At 39.7% G+C, this 20,986-nt stretch overlaps 1 protein-coding gene across 3 annotated transcripts in view; it reads right to left on the reverse strand.

Moving 5' to 3' along the window:
- Positions 1–20,986, reverse strand: part of grik2 (glutamate receptor, ionotropic, kainate 2) — a 239,150-nt gene that overhangs the window by 88,228 nt on the left and 129,936 nt on the right. For all 3 annotated transcript variants that reach the window (XM_022673602.2, XM_022673603.2, XM_022673604.2), the window contains 2 exons: positions 8,778–8,921; positions 1,073–1,180 (listed from right to left, as the gene is read on the reverse strand). In XM_022673602.2, coding sequence (XP_022529323.1) covers positions 1,073–1,180; positions 8,778–8,921 — 252 coding nt within the window. The remainder of the gene's footprint in view (positions 1–1,072; positions 1,181–8,777; positions 8,922–20,986) is intronic.

The raw sequence follows: 20,986 nt of genomic DNA on the forward strand, positions 1-20,986 counted from the left end.
ATTACTGTATGTTTATATGTATACAGTATACATCTTCGCTGTCCTATTTACAGGAGAGAGAGAAAGCATTCTTAACTTTCAGTAAAAATCAAAGTAAAGGGTTTATTTCAGGAGATTTTTGAGAATTTCTATTGGTCCATTCATTATTTTTTTTTTGACACAGTGTAAAGGATAGTTTGTATGCTCAAATTATGTAATAAACTTAAAATGGTCAAAATGTAGGTACTTGTTTTTCATTGGACAGTGACGATATGTAGATATGTGTATATGTATGTGTGTATTGTGTGTATGCATTGATTTGTAATTACTGTCATTTTTGAGAATCCAAAAAAACTGTATAAAATAAAATGATTTGTATTGCAAAGTGCTTACGTAACGTAATATTCAGAAAGCAGAAAATAGCCCCATATGTTATATATTGCTACATATTACAGCAGAGACAATCTGATAGGCAGAAGCATTCACAGTGTTCACTCTCTCTCTCTCTCTCTCTTTTTCTTAAACCTGGCACAATTAAACCTGAGGATGCTCTCGAGAGTTGTGGGCTCCGCAGAGAGAGTGCAGCAGGGCCGCACACTCTCGCCCATTCAAAAACAAAGTGCTTCAGATGCCTTCAGAAAAGGCCTAAGCTGTAGTTTATAATTGCAAATCAACTCTTTAATTCAGCCTTCATGAGGCTGGAGGGCTTCTGAAGGGTTTTTTTATTAATAGAGTAAATTATTCATGGAGGTGCAGACACATGCGCCGGCGAGATGGGAGGTCACAGGCGGCTGAGAGGGAAAACTCTTGTGTGAGACGACAAGCGGGAGTGTGTGTGTGTGTGTGTGTTAGCGTGCAAGTGTGTGTGTGTGTTTGTGTGTAGGTGTGCAAGCATGTACTCTACGTGTTGTCGAGAATGTTATGCGTATAATTAAGAGCTGTGCCAGGTTTTTTTTCTTTCTTTTCTTTTCTTTTCTTTTCTTTTCTATTTATTTTTTCTATTTTTTTACAGTGTGATCCAGTGTGTAGTCACTCGTATGTTACTTGTATACAGGCTTATGCATTTTGTACACTGAGGGTCTGGTACAGATACCTTCTCCAATCCTTCCTCCTTCAGGCTGATCACATCCAGATCGAAATCTGTCCTCAGGCCGTTGGTTTTGTTGAAATTTATCCGTCCGGTCAAGCCGTCCCAGTGGGCCTGGAGGTGTGAGAGAAATATTCATCATGACCAGGCAGCGGCGGCCAAGAAGAATCCATCCCTCTTTGGCAAAACAGGCAAATTCATTATTCATCGGAACATACAGCTCACCTTCAAGCAGGTCACAAAAGCAGAAACCAGGAAAGCTCTCATTCTCACACATATATACACACACACACACTCATACACACACTTATACACACACCAGTGCAAAAAGAACAATGACCCACACACAAAGACAAAGACACACATTTAAGAGTATTTTTAGGGGGGTTGGGAGGCTCCTCTGGGTTTTGGCTCACTTCACAGGCAAAGCAGGAGACCTAGAAGCATGTATAAGAAGAATATATATTTATACACCGTTCATATTAATGTCCCTGTGTGGCATATTCCTAGGAGTGTTTTTTTTTTTTTTTTTTTTTTGTCTCTCTGCGCTTGTTGGCATGCTGATATTAATGTTTTCTTACGTACACTCATTGTTCATTAAATGCAAAAGTTATTGCAAAAGTTATTAGTTGCACCCAGAAGGAAGTGTGGGATTGCAATGCTATTATGAAGGAAGATAAAGCTTAGCAGGAAAAATAAATAATACAAAAATTAGACTGATGGACAACTCTTGGTCATTTTTTCATCCATCCATTCATCTATCCAACATCCATCCAGCCATCCATCCATCATCTACTGCTCATCTGAGCAAAGAGGCATAGACCTCCTCCTCTCCAGCTGGCAGCCGAGGATCGATACGCCAAGTAGAGCTTAGATCTGGCCCAAAAAATCTGACCCGACTCGGCCTGTGCCCGATTTGAACATGACATTTTTCAGTAAGTAGAGCTTTAAAACTGAGCTTTTTAAACAAAAAATTCTGGCTGTGTAAATGAGCAAAATCTCTTCAAAATGATGTTCATTAACATTGTAACACTGAAGAAGCATAGACCTACTATTTAAGAAAAATATTTATGAATAACAGCTACACAAAGCGCTGCAAGTCAAGTGTGTAATGAGGACAAGTGGAGGAGCTCACCTGTGCGCCTCAGAGCAGCATGATTATAACATTCTAACTTGTGCAACTTTTATAAGAAAAAACTTACTTTGCTATATTGTGATTATTATGCCATACAGTAGCTTTATATAATATAAAAGTAGCATTAAAAACAGATATCCTATGTCACAGACAATTTTTTTTGAGGCCTTGGGTCAGGTTTGGGCAAAGAATCTAAACTCTAATGCCAAAAATCCCTTCTTTGACTACTACCCAATCCAAATAGCACCAAACCCCCATTACTGCCTTTCCCTAAGGTAGTGAGCCAATGGGATAGTGGACTAATTTTTTGCTTTTTCGTGGTCAGGTACCATGGGTGAAGACCCATCTAGTGAGCCCCTCCCCCACGCCTGGCTCCAGAGTGGGGTCTCGGTAACCCTGTTCTGGGTTGAAAAGAGCCCCCTATGAAAAGAGCCCCTATGAAAAGAGCCCCCTTTTCATAGGGGCTCTTTGGATCACTCCAAGCTTGGACCAATTTGAACCAATCTGCTATGGGAGACCCTACCAGGGTTTTTTTTGCTGCTAACAACATAGCTTCTAGGGTCATGTAGGCACACAAACCCCTCCACCATGATAAGTTGGTGATCCTAGGAGAGGTTTTGTTCATTTTTATTAATGCATATTTATTGATTCATATATTACTGTGTAAATCAACCTGCCAAATGCTTTGTCATGGAGTTGTAAGTGAGGTTCCTAATGGTGTCCAATGATAATTGATAGTCCTGTCTGTAATAAGTTGCAGATTGACCTGCACATTTTGTGTAAAGGGCTGAGTGTTGATAGCACGTCCAATAGCATCCCACACATTTTCTTTTGGGGATGCTTAAGGTCTTAAGATGCATCTGGCCAAGGCATCGTATCTGTCTTATTTGTATCTTCAATGCAAGCAGTTGAGACAACAGCAGTATGTGGATGAGCATTGTCCTGTTGAAAAAGTGCACCCGAGTTTGGCTTCAGGACCTCAAAGGTTTGCAGGACCTCATCAATGTAATGTTGAGCTGAGACATTGTTTGTAATGAAGACCGATGGTGATCTTGGCGATGACCATAGTGCCTCCCCACATGATGTATTGGTTGGTCGTCTCCACCAAAAGAACAGCATAACTCGTTCATCACTAAAGCCATTATCATTATGAGTCACACTGACACTCATGACAGTCCTGAAGTCTGGCGTAACTACCCACCAAGTTTCATTCCTGTCGGATGACTCCTTCTGGGTGCAGAAGCAAAGTGTCTTTGCTTCACCATTACGCACATACTGTATTTAAAAACAGTCATTTTTTTTCTTATATTTGATCAAGACAGATATATATTTCTGCTGTTTTTCTGTGATGTCACCTCAAAGCCACATCTATGCTGTGCGCTCACACACACTCTAGCTGTGCCTTTAACTGATCCCCGGTGTCAGTCTAGATTAGAGCTCCAGTGTGTTCAAAGAGAGCGCTGAGTGCAGGTGTCCAGAGCTAAACAACAACCCCTTTCGGCCGACTCCACACCACACCGCAGCCACGGGCTTACCGTCCATGGCTCTGCTTGAAGTTCCAGCACAAAAAGAATCCGAAAAGCAGGGCAGGAAGCGGGACCTGAGAGAGGGCGGCCCGCCGAGCGCAGAGATTTGGGCTGATCACTGCTGCAGTGGAAGGCGAGCAGGCCCTTTGTTGCTTTAATGTGTCAGAATCCTGCACATCGCAGCAGTCTGAGCCCGGGCAGGGGCTGCCTGGGGTATCACGCAGAGAGAATACAGCCCAGGGTCTTAGGCAGCCTAAATATAGCCTGCAGAATCCTGCGCTTAAATGACAGGGAGGGTTCGGATTAGACGCCCAGGTTTTTATTTATTTATTTTTTTCCCTCAAACCAGTATGAGAGAGAATAATTAGCAGTGATTAAGATCTCCGCTTTGCAGCAGGAGAGCGGAGCAGGTCTTGCAGAGCAGGAGTTCATGGTCATCCAGAGGATGCCATCCTAAGCTGCTATCACATTAAACGCTTGCAGTCTGCATCTCACTGTGAATGCAGCGTGACCGAGGCAGGGCTGGAAAATTTGTGCTAAAAATAAAAAAAAAAACATTTTGGCAGGCAGTGATTAAGCATTTCAGCTGTGGTGGGGTCATCTCTGTGTTCCCAGTGTCCATTATTTGCTCAGGAAGATGCCACAGAAACAGGAAACAGCCATATTTTGTCCTTTTCCTCAGGCTCTATGTCTTTGTAATTTGGTAAACATATATGAGACATATATCTATGTCTCAGGGTCTGATATGCCTGAATTGAAAATGTCTATTTTCTAGGAAACATTAGAATTAAAAGACATCTCTATGGTAACTCAATCATACCCTCACAACATGAACAATAAGACTTGCATAGTCCTACAAACTAGGGGGCATAACTACAAGGGAATGAAATATATACTTGTATTACTACTATGGCTTACTGTAGATAGTGAAATGAAATAACAACAGAAAACAAATAAAGAGAAAAAAAATATACAGTACCAGTCAAAAGATTGAACATTCTTTCTTTCAGTGATTTTAGTTTTTTGATTTTCTACATTGTAGATTAATATTCAACACATTATAACTACATATATGAAGGAACACATTTGGAATTATGTGTTAATCAGAAGTATTAGGCCTCAACCTAAACCCAATATGATGTTTTTTGTAGGAGAATGCTCAATATTAACCAATATCAGAGTGGTGTCAAGAAGGCTGACAATCACATTTCATTAGCAGTAATCTTATGTGGAGAAAATTCAAATGGTGTGTGCACAGTTAAATAACTAAGTTAAATAAATAAGCAAGAAGCACACAGTAAATTAGCATCATTTTCATTTAGCTATCCTTTTTTTGTATACATTGTATTGTCTAGAAAAATTATAGTTATGTTAATGCATGGTCTTACTAATACAAAATAAAATTTAACATTCCCTTTTCATGCTCTTGTCTAAAGCTGTAGTGAAAACAAGGGGTATTCAAAAAGTAAGAAAGGTAAAAATAAAATAAGAATGTCTGATGATCAATCAATCAAGGATTGAGATATTGAGGAATATTTTGAATACGGAATAAATCAATTATTTACTGCAAAAAAAATGAAAACTAAAAAAAAAAGAACAAAGGAATAGCACACGTCTGTAAAGCTTAAATTATCATTTTTTGTCTATTATATAACTCATGCATCATTCAAAGTTTTGTCTTTAGTATTCATTCAGTACAATGTAGAAAATAATAAACAAAATTGACTGGTATTGTACATGAGAGTCTCTTAACCTATTCTCCCAGGATATTATACACAGTATTAAACTATAATGCATTTAATCCCCAGTTAATACCCACTGTAGTATCCTGACTCATTTGTTATATTATCTAGGAAGTAAAATTCAAGGATAGCTACAAATAAGCTATCTGGGAATGTTTGTGGACACCCTTTCTAATGAATGCATTACTTAGACACAGCTGTGCAAATGCACAGACACACACACACACACGCACACACACACACACACAGCTTGTATAGTCCCATAGAGAAGCACTGCCAATAATCAGAACTCTCTGGAGCAGATAAATATGGATCTACTGGCGCCATGCCTAATGCCAAGTGTGGGCTAGAGGGGTATAAAGCCCCCAGTATTGAGCTGTGGAGCAGAGGAGAGTTAAAGATGAGATGGTGATCTACCAACATCCTGACCTCACTAATGCTCTTATAGTTGAATGCAATCAAATCCTCACAGTAATGCTCTAAAATCAAGTACAAAGACTGCCCTTTCTGGACAGTAGAAACAGTTAAAACTCTTTTTTATGACTGAAATTGATTTTCAAAGAAACAATGAATGGACAGGTGTTCTATAACTTTTGTCTACAAAGTGTACAGGGGTTGGACAATGAAACTGAAACACCTGTAATTTTAGTGTGGGAGGTTTCATGGCTAAATTGGAGCAGCCTGGTGGCCAATCTTCATTAATTGCACATTGCACCAGTAAGAGCAGAGTGTGAAGGTTCAATTAGCAGGCTAAGACCACAGTTTTGCTCAAAATATTGCAATGCACACAACATTATGGGTGACACAGCAGAGTTCAAAAGAGGACAAATTGCTGGTGCACGTCTAGCTGGCGCATCTGCGACCAAGACAGCAAGTCTTTATAATGTATCAAGAGCCACGGTATCCTGGGTAATGTCAGCATACTACCAAGAAGGACGAACCACATCCAACAGGATTAACTGTGGACGCTGTAAGAGGAAGCTGTCTGAAAGGGATGTTCGGATGCTAACCTAATCTTGAAATCACGGCAGAATTCAATGTGCACCTCAACTCTCCTGTTTTCCACCAGAACTGTCTGTCGGGACAATAAATTATTGTGGTCTAAAACCAGGTGTTTCAGTTTCATTGTCCAACCCCTGTAAGTTGGCTGGTTGACTGGGTGGTGGTTGGTGTTAAAAGAGCAATGTCTCGACTGATGGTAACTAACTCCCACTACACACCTTCCCAAACTTTAAATGCATCTAGCTATTCTAGCACTCTTTTAATAGAGTATGTATTCTGATAAATGTTCAGTAAATCATATCTGACATTGAGTTCTGGATATGTTGCTTCCAAATAGATTCCCTTAATAAAACACACACACACACAAACACACACACTGTAAGTGTACAACACAATGCAACTATCTCTGTGTGTCTCTATTTGTTATTATTAGCTCCAAAATCAGATTCTCTGTCTGTATTTGGACAGGAACTGGATGAGGACGGGGTCTAAACCCCATTCATGTCGTTCATGTTTAAAATGGAGATCTGCTGATATCAAGAAGTAAAGCAAAGTTCACACATTCACAGACACTGCCACAGACAGACACACACACACACAAGCAAGCAGACTTTATTGTGAAGCTCAAGGTCATGTCTGGCATGGAGTGAATAAATAAAGAAATCTGGTAGACTAAATCAAAAAGCCAATCAATTGCAACTTGTGTCTTCTGCTAATCAAAAAGTAGGATATAGACATTTAAAAACAAAACATGAACAGTGTTCCTTCTGTGTCTACTTTATCTATGTATTTGTATCTGTTTAGAATGCATTCTGAATATTGCATTTTTATTTAGTTACATAACTAACACTCTGGTCGATGCACTTCAGTGAAGAAGTGTGACACTCTATTCTGTGAACTATATTCTGTGTGTTTTTATTCCGGATTTTATTTGAACTTCACAATTTTAACAACATTTGTAAAACATAACCAAAGCTGGCTGTTGTGCGAAGGAATGTCAAATGAATAACAAGTTCTCACTTGATTAAGCTGCTCTGTTTTGTCCTATAGATAACCTTCGGTACCAAAGTTAAGTGGTTTAATTATCTGTCATTTTGAGGTCTAATGTATCATATACAATTATTAGAAAAAAAAGAACCAGGCAGTTCTGGTAGGGAATAAAACATGCTTATATTACTTTATTAGCTAACTGTAGGTAGCTAGTGAAAAGAACCAGGCAGTTCTGGTCGTCAACCAGTGATGGCCACAAATTTGGTGAGTAAATTTTTCACTGTATATTTTACATTAATGTATTTTTCCACATCTATTTTGTTTTTTGTATATTTGTATTTTATGTGTATTTTTGAATTTGACAGTGTGTATGAAAGACGCTGTACAAAAACATTTCCTGCGTTGCATTTCCTATAAATAACAAGGAGTGTTCATCTTATGTTGCCACGCCCACTTAAAGGAGTTAGTATTTCTGGCCATTCCATATAAAATGGTTTATGGTTGTATTGATTTTAAAGTAGATAGGAACAAAAATAGGCTACTACTGTGCTGTGAACACTGATAAACATTACAAAGTAGTTCAAATAGTTGTGCATTAATTGTAATCAAGGTTAAATGTTCAGTTAATAATAATTATAGTGTTGTTTGAAATCCTATCAGCCAGTACTTAGGGCTCTGGTGTTGGTTTTAACATTAACATTACAGTAGTAGAGCATAAATATGGGCATTTTGGATGGATATTTTAAATTTAGCACAACTACTTCAACCACAGACGCAGCTTCTTTGGAAGGTGGTATCATCCTAATTTTAGTTTTTAACAGAGCATATTGTACTACTTATTCTGCTTGTTTTTTTTCTTTGTTAAACCCCGAGAACAATAAACTTTGGGGGGAAAAAAACAGTACATGCGGAAAGTGGAGATATAGGATTTTAAGGAGGACACGGTACACTGGCAACATAGGTTACTGAGAAAGCTAGATCATATGAGCATAGGACCCCAGAAACACACAACCCATAAGGACGTGGCTAAATTTTTTATAGCACATTTTAGTGACATTTTTGGTGGTGCTGCAGGGAAATGCAGAGGTCAGAGGAGCCAAAACAATTATGGTGTTGATTGATGATGTAGAGGTACTTGTCAAAGGGCAGCAAAGTTCAACTCAAAGGTTTTTTTTTTTGCTTGGGAAAACACAAAACCCTGGATTGCACCCGTTTCCTCTGAGATGAAAGCAATTTGGTAAGCGACAGTTACTGGACGCACAAAGGGAATACAAGACAAACATATACACAACACCTGCCCTGTGCCGGTGAAGTACCTCTTTGATGAGCGTCATGAAACGGTTGCCAAAGCGCCAGGGTTTGTGCCGGTTGCACTGGAGGGAGCTGACCGTGATCTGAGGAGACTGCTGGACAGCCACAGCCACCACATGCACTGCATCGTACATCAGAGCCGCGTCCGTCTGCAGGTAGAAACACACACACACATATATCCAGATTAGTCTTATTACAGCTCCACTTGCTGCTGTACCTTGTTGGCGCTGGAAGTGCACCGTTTCCACCTGGGCTGCTTAAAATAGTGTCATCAGAACAATAAAGTTACTACCTGTTAGGGCATGTTAACTGAGACTGCGCACAATACAGCCCAACTGTTGCTTGTGGCTCGAAGCAAAACAATGGAATAAACAGATGGGCAAGAGGCACGGGTGAAAGTGTGTGACGGTCGACTGCCAGGCAGCCTCGCACGCTTCCAATATCAGAAACCTCTCCTTCCACAGGCCAAAAAGGAAAAAAAAATCTAATTAGTGTTTGTCTCGGATGATTGAAAAGCAATCACAACAGCTCTCGGCATTTGTTGGTATGGAAATCGTGCCTAGGGGGTGCGTCAGAAATCGCTGTCCTGTTGAATAAATCATGGCCAAACCTGTCATTTTCCAGCTTTTCTCTCTGATTATCTGTCTGCAAGGTTAGGACTAAAGACGGGTCAGCTGTAATAATATGGAGGAATCTCTCGGGGGATGTTTGCGTGTTTGTGCCGATATCAGTCAGAGAGAAATCAGCATGGCTGGAAATTACAGGTAGGCCGGCAGAACTCTGATCACTGTCTTTGGAAGCCCCATCATTTAGAGCAAACTGCTTTCCCCAAGCACAAGCTTTAAACGCGTCAGCACTGAGCAATGTAAAAGAGTCATCCTCAACCTAGAAGAAGATGAGCTAAGCTAAGGTTACAATACCTTACATTTTTAAAGGATCATTTATGCTTAACTTCTAATACATATAAAGACATTGACTGCCCATACTGTGTTTATTTTGTCTGAATTTCTGCATGTTCTTTGAAAGCTTAGGCATGCCAAAATGGACCAGTACCACTGAACATCATATATCCACAGACATTTACACTGCTGCTGCCTATTATTAATTTAGTATGTTTGTACTAAGTACAAACTAAATTAAAACTTCTTTCGGCTTGTCGGCCATGTTTGTTGTTGTCAGAAACTTGGGACTCTCTTCTTATCTTAAATTGGATGTACTGCTTAACCTCCATGCCAATGTTAAGGACACACAGAAGTGGAACATGGACAGTGACCACATTTACAACACCTGAAACTAACATTCATTTACATACATACATTTATACGTCAGGCTGTATAAATGATCCAATATGTTTAAACCAAAAAAAAAAAACAACAATAAAAAACCCTCTGCTGTCTGAAGGAATGGTACTATGCAGATGCTTGTTTGTTTCTCATGGAATAAATAGAGCAAATGTATCCTCAAAGGTACGACATGATCCTTAAAACAAGCTTTTATAGCATTTTTACCTTAATAAAGCAAGTTTAAAATCATTGTCATACTCAGCAAATGGCACCTATGGCATCTGTATGTCATTGCTACTCTAGACTTAACTTGTCAGCTACTGCACTGTGTAACTCTAGTGAAGTGAACATGAAAACAGTCATATCATTGCTGTACAATGAAAAACAAGCATATCCATTTCTTGTTTGCTACATAATTTGAACACACAAATTTTCCTTTACATGTCAATATTTTTGATAAATAGACCAACAGAAATTCTCCAAATTTACCATAAATACATTGACGTCCATTGAAAGTTAAAAAGATTTTCTCTTTCTTCTGTGATGTTGCTGTTTTGGTGATTTTGAGGCTTTTTGGACTCTTGAACTCTTTTGCCTCTTAATATTTAATTGTTTGCATGAAAAGTACTGAAAGACTGTAAGAGAATATGGTGCAATTATGTCCTTTAACTAAAGACACTGTAAACCCACTGTAAACTACTCTGAGGGTCCTATCACGCGTTTTTGGAGACGTTTTGGAAAAATATTTCAGCACACTAACCAGTGTTGTGCACCAAAAAGACAGTCTGTACCATGGCTATATCAAAAAAAAAAAAAAAAAGGAACACATAATAACAGAGATATTTTCAATGATGACACATCTATTGTGGACACAGTGAACAACCCTCACTCATCAAAGGCCACTCTAGCAGTGTGCTGGAGCTACAAAAGCTGAGGCAGGTACCGTAGAGCAGGGGTCTATTGAAATGGGCAGATAAAGAGTCTCCTCACACCCAGCATGCCAGTGCCGCCTCTGACAAGGCTCCCTGATGGCTGGGGGTGGGAGAAGAGAGTGTGATATTAATAATCTGCCCGTGAGAGAGAGTGTTGATGAAAGAGAAAGGGTGTGAAAGTGCTGCAGGGGCTGAGCGCTCACCTCTGGGCCGGGCAAAAGGGGGAAGCAATGTTCTGGCCACCAGCTGCTGGGCAGCGACGCTGGAGGTGAGCTCCACGGGCACATATGCGAGTGTGGGCTCGAGTGTGCGTGTTTGCGCTTGTGTGAGTGGGAGGACGCGGAAGAGCTGTCAATCACCCTCGCGCTAACACGGCGCATGGCTTCATAATCATTTGTTCGCAGCGCCTGGCCTGTCAATCAATCAGAGCTGGTTTGGAGCACAAAGTGGCAGCTGGTGGTCCGAGGACATGGGGGAGGCGCTGTACGAGGCGGACATGCCGTGATTTCACTCTGCGTACACACTTTCCACCCTGCTCCACAGCCTCACCCCGAATTCACCCACCCCTACTTCTACACTCCGACCCTGACCACTGCATGACCAGACTCACCCAAGGGTCCCAGCAGACAGGCGTCTGTCGGACTGTCAGAGGAGACGGTGGCACCTCTCCGGGGCGTCATCGGCGCGCATTTGCAGCGAGCGCACGTCACACTCAGTCACGGCGCAGAGTCGATGAGCGCCGCACGCGCATCATGAATAATAAATAAGTAATAACACCAGAGGAGCAGGAGACAAGGTCTGCTCCTGAATACTGAACACAATGCCATTCTCTCCTCTGTGTGTGTGTGAGTGTGTGTGTGTGTGTCTCCTGCCCAACAGAGCAAGGGGTGCAGAATCAAAGCCCACCAAGGTGCATGGAATTCTCTTCTGGGAGGCGAGCTTTGTTGTGTGCAGAATTTCATCAAAGTCCTACAGCTCCACCAGCCTGGCTAACGCTACAGCAAAGTCTCACATCCAGCCAGCAGTCAGAACAGCGAGAACAGCAAGGGAACAGAGCACTGAGCACTACAGGATTCTCTAGCACTAGAGTCTTCTAGCACTTTACACTACACTACACTACACTTCACGATAAACACACACGCGCAAAACCACATGTAAAACACAACGCACTACAAAGATCCAATCCACACTTACAACATCAGCCTCTACAAAACACTCTCTTAGAAAGACTTTATAGAGACTTTTATCCAGCAGGAACAGCAAGAGGAAGCGAGAGTGAGACAGTGAGAGACAATACGAGAGAAAGACCATGGAAAAGGAAGGAGAAAATAAGATAGGAGGGAAGACAGTTACAGGTAAAGAAAGAAAGAACAGAAAGAGTGAGAAGTTAGAAGGCACAGACAAAGAGAAAGGAGGAGAAGAAAGGAGAACATGTATGTACAAGAAAGAGAGGCATGAAGAAGAGAAATAAAAATGAATAAAAGACACCAAGAGACAGATATAAGAGAAGACAGGGATAGGAGAGAGAGAGAGAGAGTGAGAGCAAAAAAAGAGTGAGCAAACATATCAGCAAAAGAAGAGGATAAGTAAAAGTTGAAAAGAGCAAAAGCGAGATTGAGAAAATGAACAAGAAAGAGAGAGCTTCAGATAAAGAAAGAAAGAAAAGAAAGGGTGTGAGGAGCAAGGCAGAGACAAAGAGAAAAGAGGAGAAGAAAGGAGAAAATGTCTGCACAAGAAAAAAAGAGGCGTGAAGAAGAGAAAAAATAAAGACACTGATACACAGTGATAAGAGAAGAGAAGAAAAAAATAAAGAGAGAGAGAGAGCAAAAAAAGAGCAAAAAAGAACAGTGACAAATATAGCAGCAAAAGAAGAAGGCAAGTAAGAGTTTAAAAGAGCAAAAGCAAGATTGAGAAAACGAACAAGAAAGAGAACGAGCAAAGAAAGAAGCAAATGAGAAAGTAGAACCAGAGAAAGAAGAGAACGATTGAGGAGCAAGGCAAATAAGAAGAAAAAGGAGGAGAAGAAATGAGAAAATGTATGCATGAGAAAGATGGAGCAAGTCAAAGAGCATCTGAGGGCAAGTGTAGGAGAGAAATAAAAAGAAGGAGAATAAGACACAGAAAGGAAGACAGAGTTTCAGATAAAGAAAGAAAGAAAAGAAAGGGTGAGGAGCAATGCAGAGACACGGAGAAAAGAGGAGAAGAAGGTAGAAAATGTATGTACAAGAAAGAGAGGTGTGAAGGAGAAAAATAAAAAAAGACACTGATAAACAGAAACGAGAAAAGAGTAATAAATAGAGAGAGAGAGTGAGCAAAAAAGAAGAAGGTAAGTAAGAGGTAAAAGAGCAAAAGAAAGACTGATAAAGTAAACAAGAAAGAGAAAGAGCAAAGGAAAATAGGACCAGAGAAAGAAGAGAATGGGTGAGGAGAAGAAACCCAAAAATGTATGCATGAGAGAGCATCTGAGGGCAAGTGTAGGAGTGAAAGAGAGAAACAAAGAGAAAGATGCTGAAAGACAAAAAAGAGAGACAGAGAGAATAAACAAAAAGTAGAATGAGCAAATAAGAGAGCAACTGAAAAAATAAGATGTAGTCAGACGAGGTAGATTAAGGAAAAAGACAGAAAAAGTGAGAGGAGAATGAGCAAATTAAAAAATGTTAAGCATGTTTTAAACTCGCAACATTTTTAGGAATTAAAAAATGCAACAAAAAAAAAAAACTCAAATATCACAAAAAAATGTATAAGTTCTTCTGGTGTGTCCAATACTTGCATTTTCATCAGTTTTTTTCTTATTGCCTCAACTACACAACTACACCAGACCCCCACTTTCCTATTATTTTCATGATGTGTCCAGCTTGTATAAAACTATGGTAAATATTTAATGAGTTGGCATTGGTGACCATGGAATGAAAATAACTGGCCCAAAAGGGCTCTACACTGCTCTCCTAGAACTGTCTGGTATGTTTGTACTCCCAAAAGTTTATGGGTGGCGCAAATTTCCGAGATTTCATGTCCCATTGGTTGGGCTACTGCTTGACCTGCCCAGAGACAGCCGTAATGAGTAAACACAGAACTGTAAAGATGATTCTGCTATAAGCAAGGATCAAGTTAAATCCATACATAAATCCATTTCTTATTTGTTTCAATGCCGCTCCTAATCATGATAGCCTGTGACATATAAAGTTAATTGCATAACTTGCATAACTCCATAACTTCATCCTTTTTTTCTGGCAAAATATTGTGATAAACCCAGCAATAAAAAAAGACATGAACAAGAAAGACATAGACTAAATGAGGAGAGAGGAAAAGAATGAAAGAGAAAAAGATAGATAGAGGAAAAGACAGACAAAAGACTGAGAGAAAGAGAAAGAGAGCAGTTTCTTATTGATACTGTTCAAGTTCTCTCAAAGAGAGTGAGACAGACAGACACATATATGTAAAAAAAGGGAGAGACAGAGAGAGATGTAGCAAAAAATGAGAGAGAGAGAGAGAGAGAGAGAGAGAGAGCAGATCCTAGTGAATTTTGGCTGCATAAGCTGAAGTGTGCTGTTCTTTTCCCCAGCGCAGGGCTCGGCACAGCCCGACAGGCAGACTGGCAAATGATTTAGCAACACCGCCACTTCACTCTATAAACATCTCATTAAAATCAATTATGTCACTCCTGAATGAAATTAAAGCTAAACGCTTTAAAAGCTGCTTTTCCCTTGTGTCAGCCAATGTGAGCATTACCCCTGATGCTTTCTCTTTTTTACGCCTTCCTCTTTTTTTACGCCTCGTTCGCGCTTCCCTCTCCCAGCCTGCGGTGAGAGATTTAATAAATCTCCTTGGCTCCGATTGATTTCAGCACTTTTATGAATTGTTAAAATGCTGGAGCCTGAACTGGCGGCTTCCAGAGGTCCTCGATTGTCAGCTGCAGTGTGAAAAAGCAGACGGAGATGGGAGAGAGAGAGAGGGTGGAGGGAAGGGGTGGAGGGTGGAGGGTGGCGGTGGCCCCTCCCCGTGTTTTATTTCAGCAAGCCCAACAAGCCCAGTATTGAAATGTGAAGCACATCCATGTCCCATCGAAGAAATCAACGAGCCTGGCAATTGCATTACCACAGTGGCTGATGATATCTGCTCGCGGTGTGTCTGCCATAATGCTTCACACACGGAGCTTCACTTGCCATGGGGTGCAGAGTTTAGCGGTGATTGTCGCTGTCACTCCTCAACGCAGCTCAGGGAATAAGTTATTGAGGGGTGATGGTTGAACAGAAAGGGAAGATGCTCATTGTAGCCAACAGCAATAGTGTATTAGCTCACATATACTGTATTTAAGTAAAACTAAATTAGGAATGAGAGCAATTTACTCACCCAGAGAGTGATCGACACAATTATCACATTTAAGTTTTTTTTTTTCTACATTTGTTTGATGCTTTTATCTACCCAGCTGGGATTTCAACATTAAATAAACGTTGAATCAATGTCGATCGATGTGATCGATGTAGATGTTATGGTTGAATCAACGTTAAATCAACTGTTGATTTCAATGTCATACGTTCAACCTTTAATAAACCATAGCTCACTAAAATGAGAAAATCCTATGGTTAACAAAGTGTTAACAATAAACTTAATCACTGTAGTAAATCTAAGTATAAAGAAAGTTACCCACCACTACCTGATCTAATCTGATTCAACATCTGATCTCAAAAACACTAAACCTGTGTGCCTGCTGGGTAGAGTGTGGGTGAGCATTATCCTGCTGAAAATGCCAGTTGAAAGCACTGACACAGGTATGTGAACGTAGCATCAGTGTTCTTACACACAAGGACTCTCAATGGTGTACTGGGGTAAGATTGCCCAGCTGGGGAATTGAACCCAACTCAGCCATGGTAAGAAAGGTGTTGTTTCTCACTACACTGCTCTAACACTAACACTGTCATGCCAAAAGTCTGGGATATGTAGCAGTATGTAAATGAATCAATAAGTATTGACACAGGGTAGAGTTGTGAGGTGTTATCTTGTGAGTGAGATTAAAGACTGGTCAGCATGCTCATGGCAAGGCGATGTAGGATTGAATGAGGTCTGATAGGTAGGTATAGCTTAGATATAGCTTAGATCTGGCCCAAACAATCCAGCCCGATCCACCCCATCCCATTAGCTGTCATTATGACCCTGAACCTGATTTAAACCTGATATTTTTAAAAAAGTACAGCGTTAAAAAATAACTTTAAAAAAAAATCATTCTTTTTTTTTTTAATGAGCGAAATCTGTTTAGAATGATAATTAACATTACAACACTGAAGAAGCATAGATTACCTGTTTCTTAAGACAAAAAATATTTATTAATAATAAATCTCTGAAAGATTAAAACACGAACAATGCGAACAATGATTCACAGGCCTAAACATCGGTAAGTTATAGGCTAAAAGAACGACGTGTGAATGACTTTCTTCTAATCTAATTTTTTTTTTTTATATTGAGCTTATAGTCTAAGTGAAAAAAAAACAAAAAAACAGCCTATGCACTGTACAATCATTAAACCGAAACAAGAATAACATAATTTACTATAACTTTCCTCTATTCTAATCTAAGTGCATGGTGAGGAGCATGGCATTGGATCCTGTGTCATAAAATTTGGCATGTTAATTAAATGGAAATAACTTAGAATTGCAGAGATCTTCCAGTGATGAAGATTGTTCACTCTCACTTTTTCAATTAGTCAAAAGAAAGCATGAACAGAATTCAGTTGCAGAATATTTAATTCCATGTAAATATTTTATATGTAAATATTTTGGTGCAATTATTTGGAGTGGATTGTTTTACCTAAAGGAACATATTTCATTCATTATAATGTACTGCAATGTACCCTTTTCATGCAAGATAAAATATAACTTTAACTGTCCATCTGTCAATCAAGGTGATAAATTGCTGACTTTTTACTTTAAGAACTCTTTGAGAAAAAATCCCTCGTTTTCCTGCATTTCCACAGCTGGAGGCTTTTGTCCTCCTCCCACTCTGGTTTTATCATCCCCTGTTGGGTTATATGAACACAGATATGTGCTGGAGTAGGTTAGGAAATGGGGGTAAGTCGCAGTCCCCCGTTCCAAAAAACAAGCATTCCAGTTTATAGTTCCATAAACTAGGCTAGTGTTCCCTAGAGCCTGGAGCTACCTCACTGTATAGGTAGCCAGGCTGGGCCTGTATAACAGCGCAGTATTTATTTGCGAGATGGGGGCTGCACAGCTTGCTCACGGTCACACTGCTTTGGCTCCTTTGATTGAAACATAAACACCCTGAAAAAGTGGGTGCAGTGGGGAGCAGCGAGAAGGAACACTTCAGAATGCCACAGGCTCTGAGGAAATGCCATTTCTCTCAGCACAGTGGAATTAAAGAGAGAAAAAAAAAAGAAAAACAAAAAGGAAAGGTTGTCCTATAAGATCCGAAAACAAAGCGTTTACAGTAGGCCCACATTCAGCTTTCAGCTTTAATATGTGTTGCTATATGAAATGAAATGAAATTGAGAATTAGGGTTGTCACTCAACGCATAACTTACATCATAAAAAAATGAGATGATGAGTTTCTTTGATTTTAACAAATTGAAAACCTCTGGAATATAATCTAGAGGAAGATTGATGATCACAAGCCATCAAAGCAAGCTGAACTGCTTGAATTTTTGCACCAGGAGTGCACCAGCATAAAGATATCCAAAAGCAGTGTGTGGAGTGGACTGGTGGAGGAGAACATGCTAAGATGCATGAAAACTGTGATTAAAAAACAGGGTTATTCCACCAAATATTGATTTCTAAACTTTATGAATATGAACTTGTTTTCTTTGCATTATTTGAGGTCTAAAAGGTTTTTTTTGTGGAATTTGGGAGAAATTGTGGAATTTGTCCGTAGTTTATAGAATAAGAGAAAAGATTTCAGTTTTCTCCTGGTTCCTCAGCCAGAGCGTAGATTTGTTCAACCCCATCATCAGCTCACCTGATTTAGCTTTGATTTGTCAAGCCAGGTTTTGGATTATAACTATAAATAATACTAGAAATCCAATTAAATCCAATCACATATATATATATATATATATATATATATATATATATATATATATATATATATACGGTAATTGACAAGCTTAAGACAATGCTGGTTAATATCTAATTTTTTGATATCTATTTTTTTTTATTGGATGTTATTATTTTGTATACATCATGTACGTATTATGTAAGGCAGGAGGACATAAGGTTAGTTGTATGTATGCAGAGTATGCCTGTACAAAAAGTTTGTTTATTTCTTCAGTAAAACCTTAATTTTAAAATGTAAAGCACTAAAATGACATTTTTAAACATTGATGCAAAAAAAATATGGTTTTCTGGGTTTTTATCATTTTTTTATTGTTTTATTAATTATTGTGCATTTCTTAAGCTCCCATGATAGAATTCTGGTATTATTTATAGTTATAATCCAACACCTGGCTTGACAAATCAAAGCTAAATCAGGTGAGCTGATGATGGTGTTGAAGAAATCTACACTCTGGAAAACTGGACCAACTTTGCTCTACAAACTAGTTCACAAGATATCAGCTACAGCACTTTCTAGTCAAGTTTTATTGTATTTCTTTTGGAATGATCTAATGTCTGTTATTGCAGAAATAAACAGTTTTAAATGATGTGCTTAGGTGTCTGATCGTCAGCATCCACAGCACTGAGTGTGTGTGTATGTAGGTGTGTGTGTGTGTGTGTGTGTGGGTGTGACAGAGAGCGCAATCAAGCTAATGTCAGTGTAGAGGACCTCATTTGTGCCTGTTTTCAAACAGCTCGGAAGCATAGCATCTTAAAATGCAAACTGTTTGTTTTTCACCCATTTAAACCATCCGTATCAGTGAATCCTTGAAATAAAGGTTTCATAGGTGTCAAAAGGGGGTACTTTTTATGCAGTGCAAGAACTCGTTTTGGGTCCCTACAGACCTTGTCAGTGGATGGTTCACTGAAGAATCAATTTAGTTAATTGTTTAGTAAAATGGGAAAGTTTCAATGAATGGTTTCAATTGATGGCACTTCAATGAAACCTAATACCTCTGCACAGTACTTTTTAGATGTGTGTCTGTGTGAGCGTAATTAAGCTAATGTTAGTGTAGAGAAAAAAAAAAAACTGGTGCTTGTTTTTAAACAGCTACAACAAAAAAAAGCCCAATTCAGTATTTTAGTGGCATTTTAAAATGGAAACAAAAGTGGTTAGTGCTGTTTGATGCTGTAGGATGGTTCAATTAAGAACTTTTAGTCGATGGTTCAATGAAGGGTCAATTTTGTAAATTATTTATATATAAAAATGCATAATACTAAAATCGAGAGAGTCTGTAATGTTGTCAAATTTCCAAATTTAAGTCTGTGTTGTAGTGATCTGGACGGAGCCAGTCCCGTCCACTCCTTTTGAAGACCCGCCCCCTTCTCAAAGACTAAGACTAAACTTAATTAAGTCTTAACCAAGACAAAAGCATAATGCCTGGTTTGTTGTCACAATGCTCAGGCCTGTTGCAACAGGACAGGCAAAACAAGCAACTGCCTGGGGCCCCCTGCTGGCCAGGGGCCCCTTAGACAATGACTGTTTATGAATCGATTGCAGTGACAAACTGTGTGAAAGGTCGTTTAAGTTCTGTGACGGTGTGAAGGTGGTCCTTCCACTAGTTGATAATAGTAGCATATAACCAGACTGGAACATGTTCAGCAGTATCCATGCACAGCAGCTGTTCATTGTCTTTAACACTAGATTAGATAAGGCTACTGACATTAGTTTTACTACATAGGGTGATGTCGGCAGCACAAAGCATCTGTGAGCTGATGTATCGGAACCGAGTCGCTGCGCTATCCTCCGAGCGCGCTGTGATGCTACTCGGCAATGCTGCATCAGCAGCAGTTCTAAAAGAGACGGTGGCGGTGGAGGCATGTGCTAGTCTTTACTTTCCTGGTTTGTTGGGGCATCACTAGTTCTAATTAGTTCTAATCTACATTAGTTCTAATCTAGTTGGTGGGTAATTGGCTGTGCAAAATTGGGGGGAAATTGGGAAAAAAAAAATTAATAAATTAAAAAAGACATGATTTCAATACTGATATATGGCCATATGACATATTTCACAATAAATGTACTGTATATGTACAGTGAATAGTAAACATACACACATATGTTGTTAAAGTATAGGTAATGTTACTTACAGTAGACATATATTGACTTCTTAATAGGATGAATGATATCTGTTCTCCAATTTTCAATAAAGCAAGGGAAGAATAAACTGGGGCATGAAGTATGGAGAGGTCCGTTGTGGCTATAAAAGCTGCACAGTCTGCTCACAGATTCCTCACAGTAAAACACTTTATCTTAAAGTAAAGAACGATGAGCATCAGACCAGATGAAATGATATGCATGCAAATGAGCTGTCATGCCGCTCGTGTTGGACACTCTGTTCTGAAGAGAAGCCTGATAAGAAATGGAAAACAGAGGGAAAAAAAATTGTGTTTATGCGCCAAATGGTGTAAGTTAATATTCTAGGCATTTATGCTCTGTTGTGAGAATAAATGAGCTATCTTTGGAGGGCGACAGAGCGTCTCCTCACGCAGAGAGATCAGCGAGCGATTAGGTGATAGAGCAGCTGCAGAACGAGGGGAGCGAGAGCGAGAGAGACGGAGAATCTCGCACTGATGAACAGAGAGCGCCTCAACGTGCGGACACTCGCTCTCCTTTCCTTTAATCACAACTGATGCCCGTGCTACCCAAATGTATTGAACACCACGCCCAGAGTGACTGGCTGATCAATAGTGTCCAGTCGTACACAAACACAAGCCTTCCCACCGGAGAGCTTGGCTCACTGTGCATCAATGCTGCTGTCACCAAGCCCCGCACTGCCAGGGGCCTCCACACACAGAGAACGGCTTGATTATAGGAAGCACAGCTCATGGCTGTGTGAGTAAGAGTGTGTGTGAGAGTGTGTGTGTTTAAGAAAATTTTAGTAACAAGCCATAGATTGGAAAA

The sequence above is a fragment of the Astyanax mexicanus genome, chromosome 6, assembly GCF_023375975.1.
Source record: "Astyanax mexicanus isolate ESR-SI-001 chromosome 6, AstMex3_surface, whole genome shotgun sequence".
Lineage (NCBI taxonomy): Eukaryota > Metazoa > Chordata > Actinopteri > Characiformes > Acestrorhamphidae > Astyanax > Astyanax mexicanus.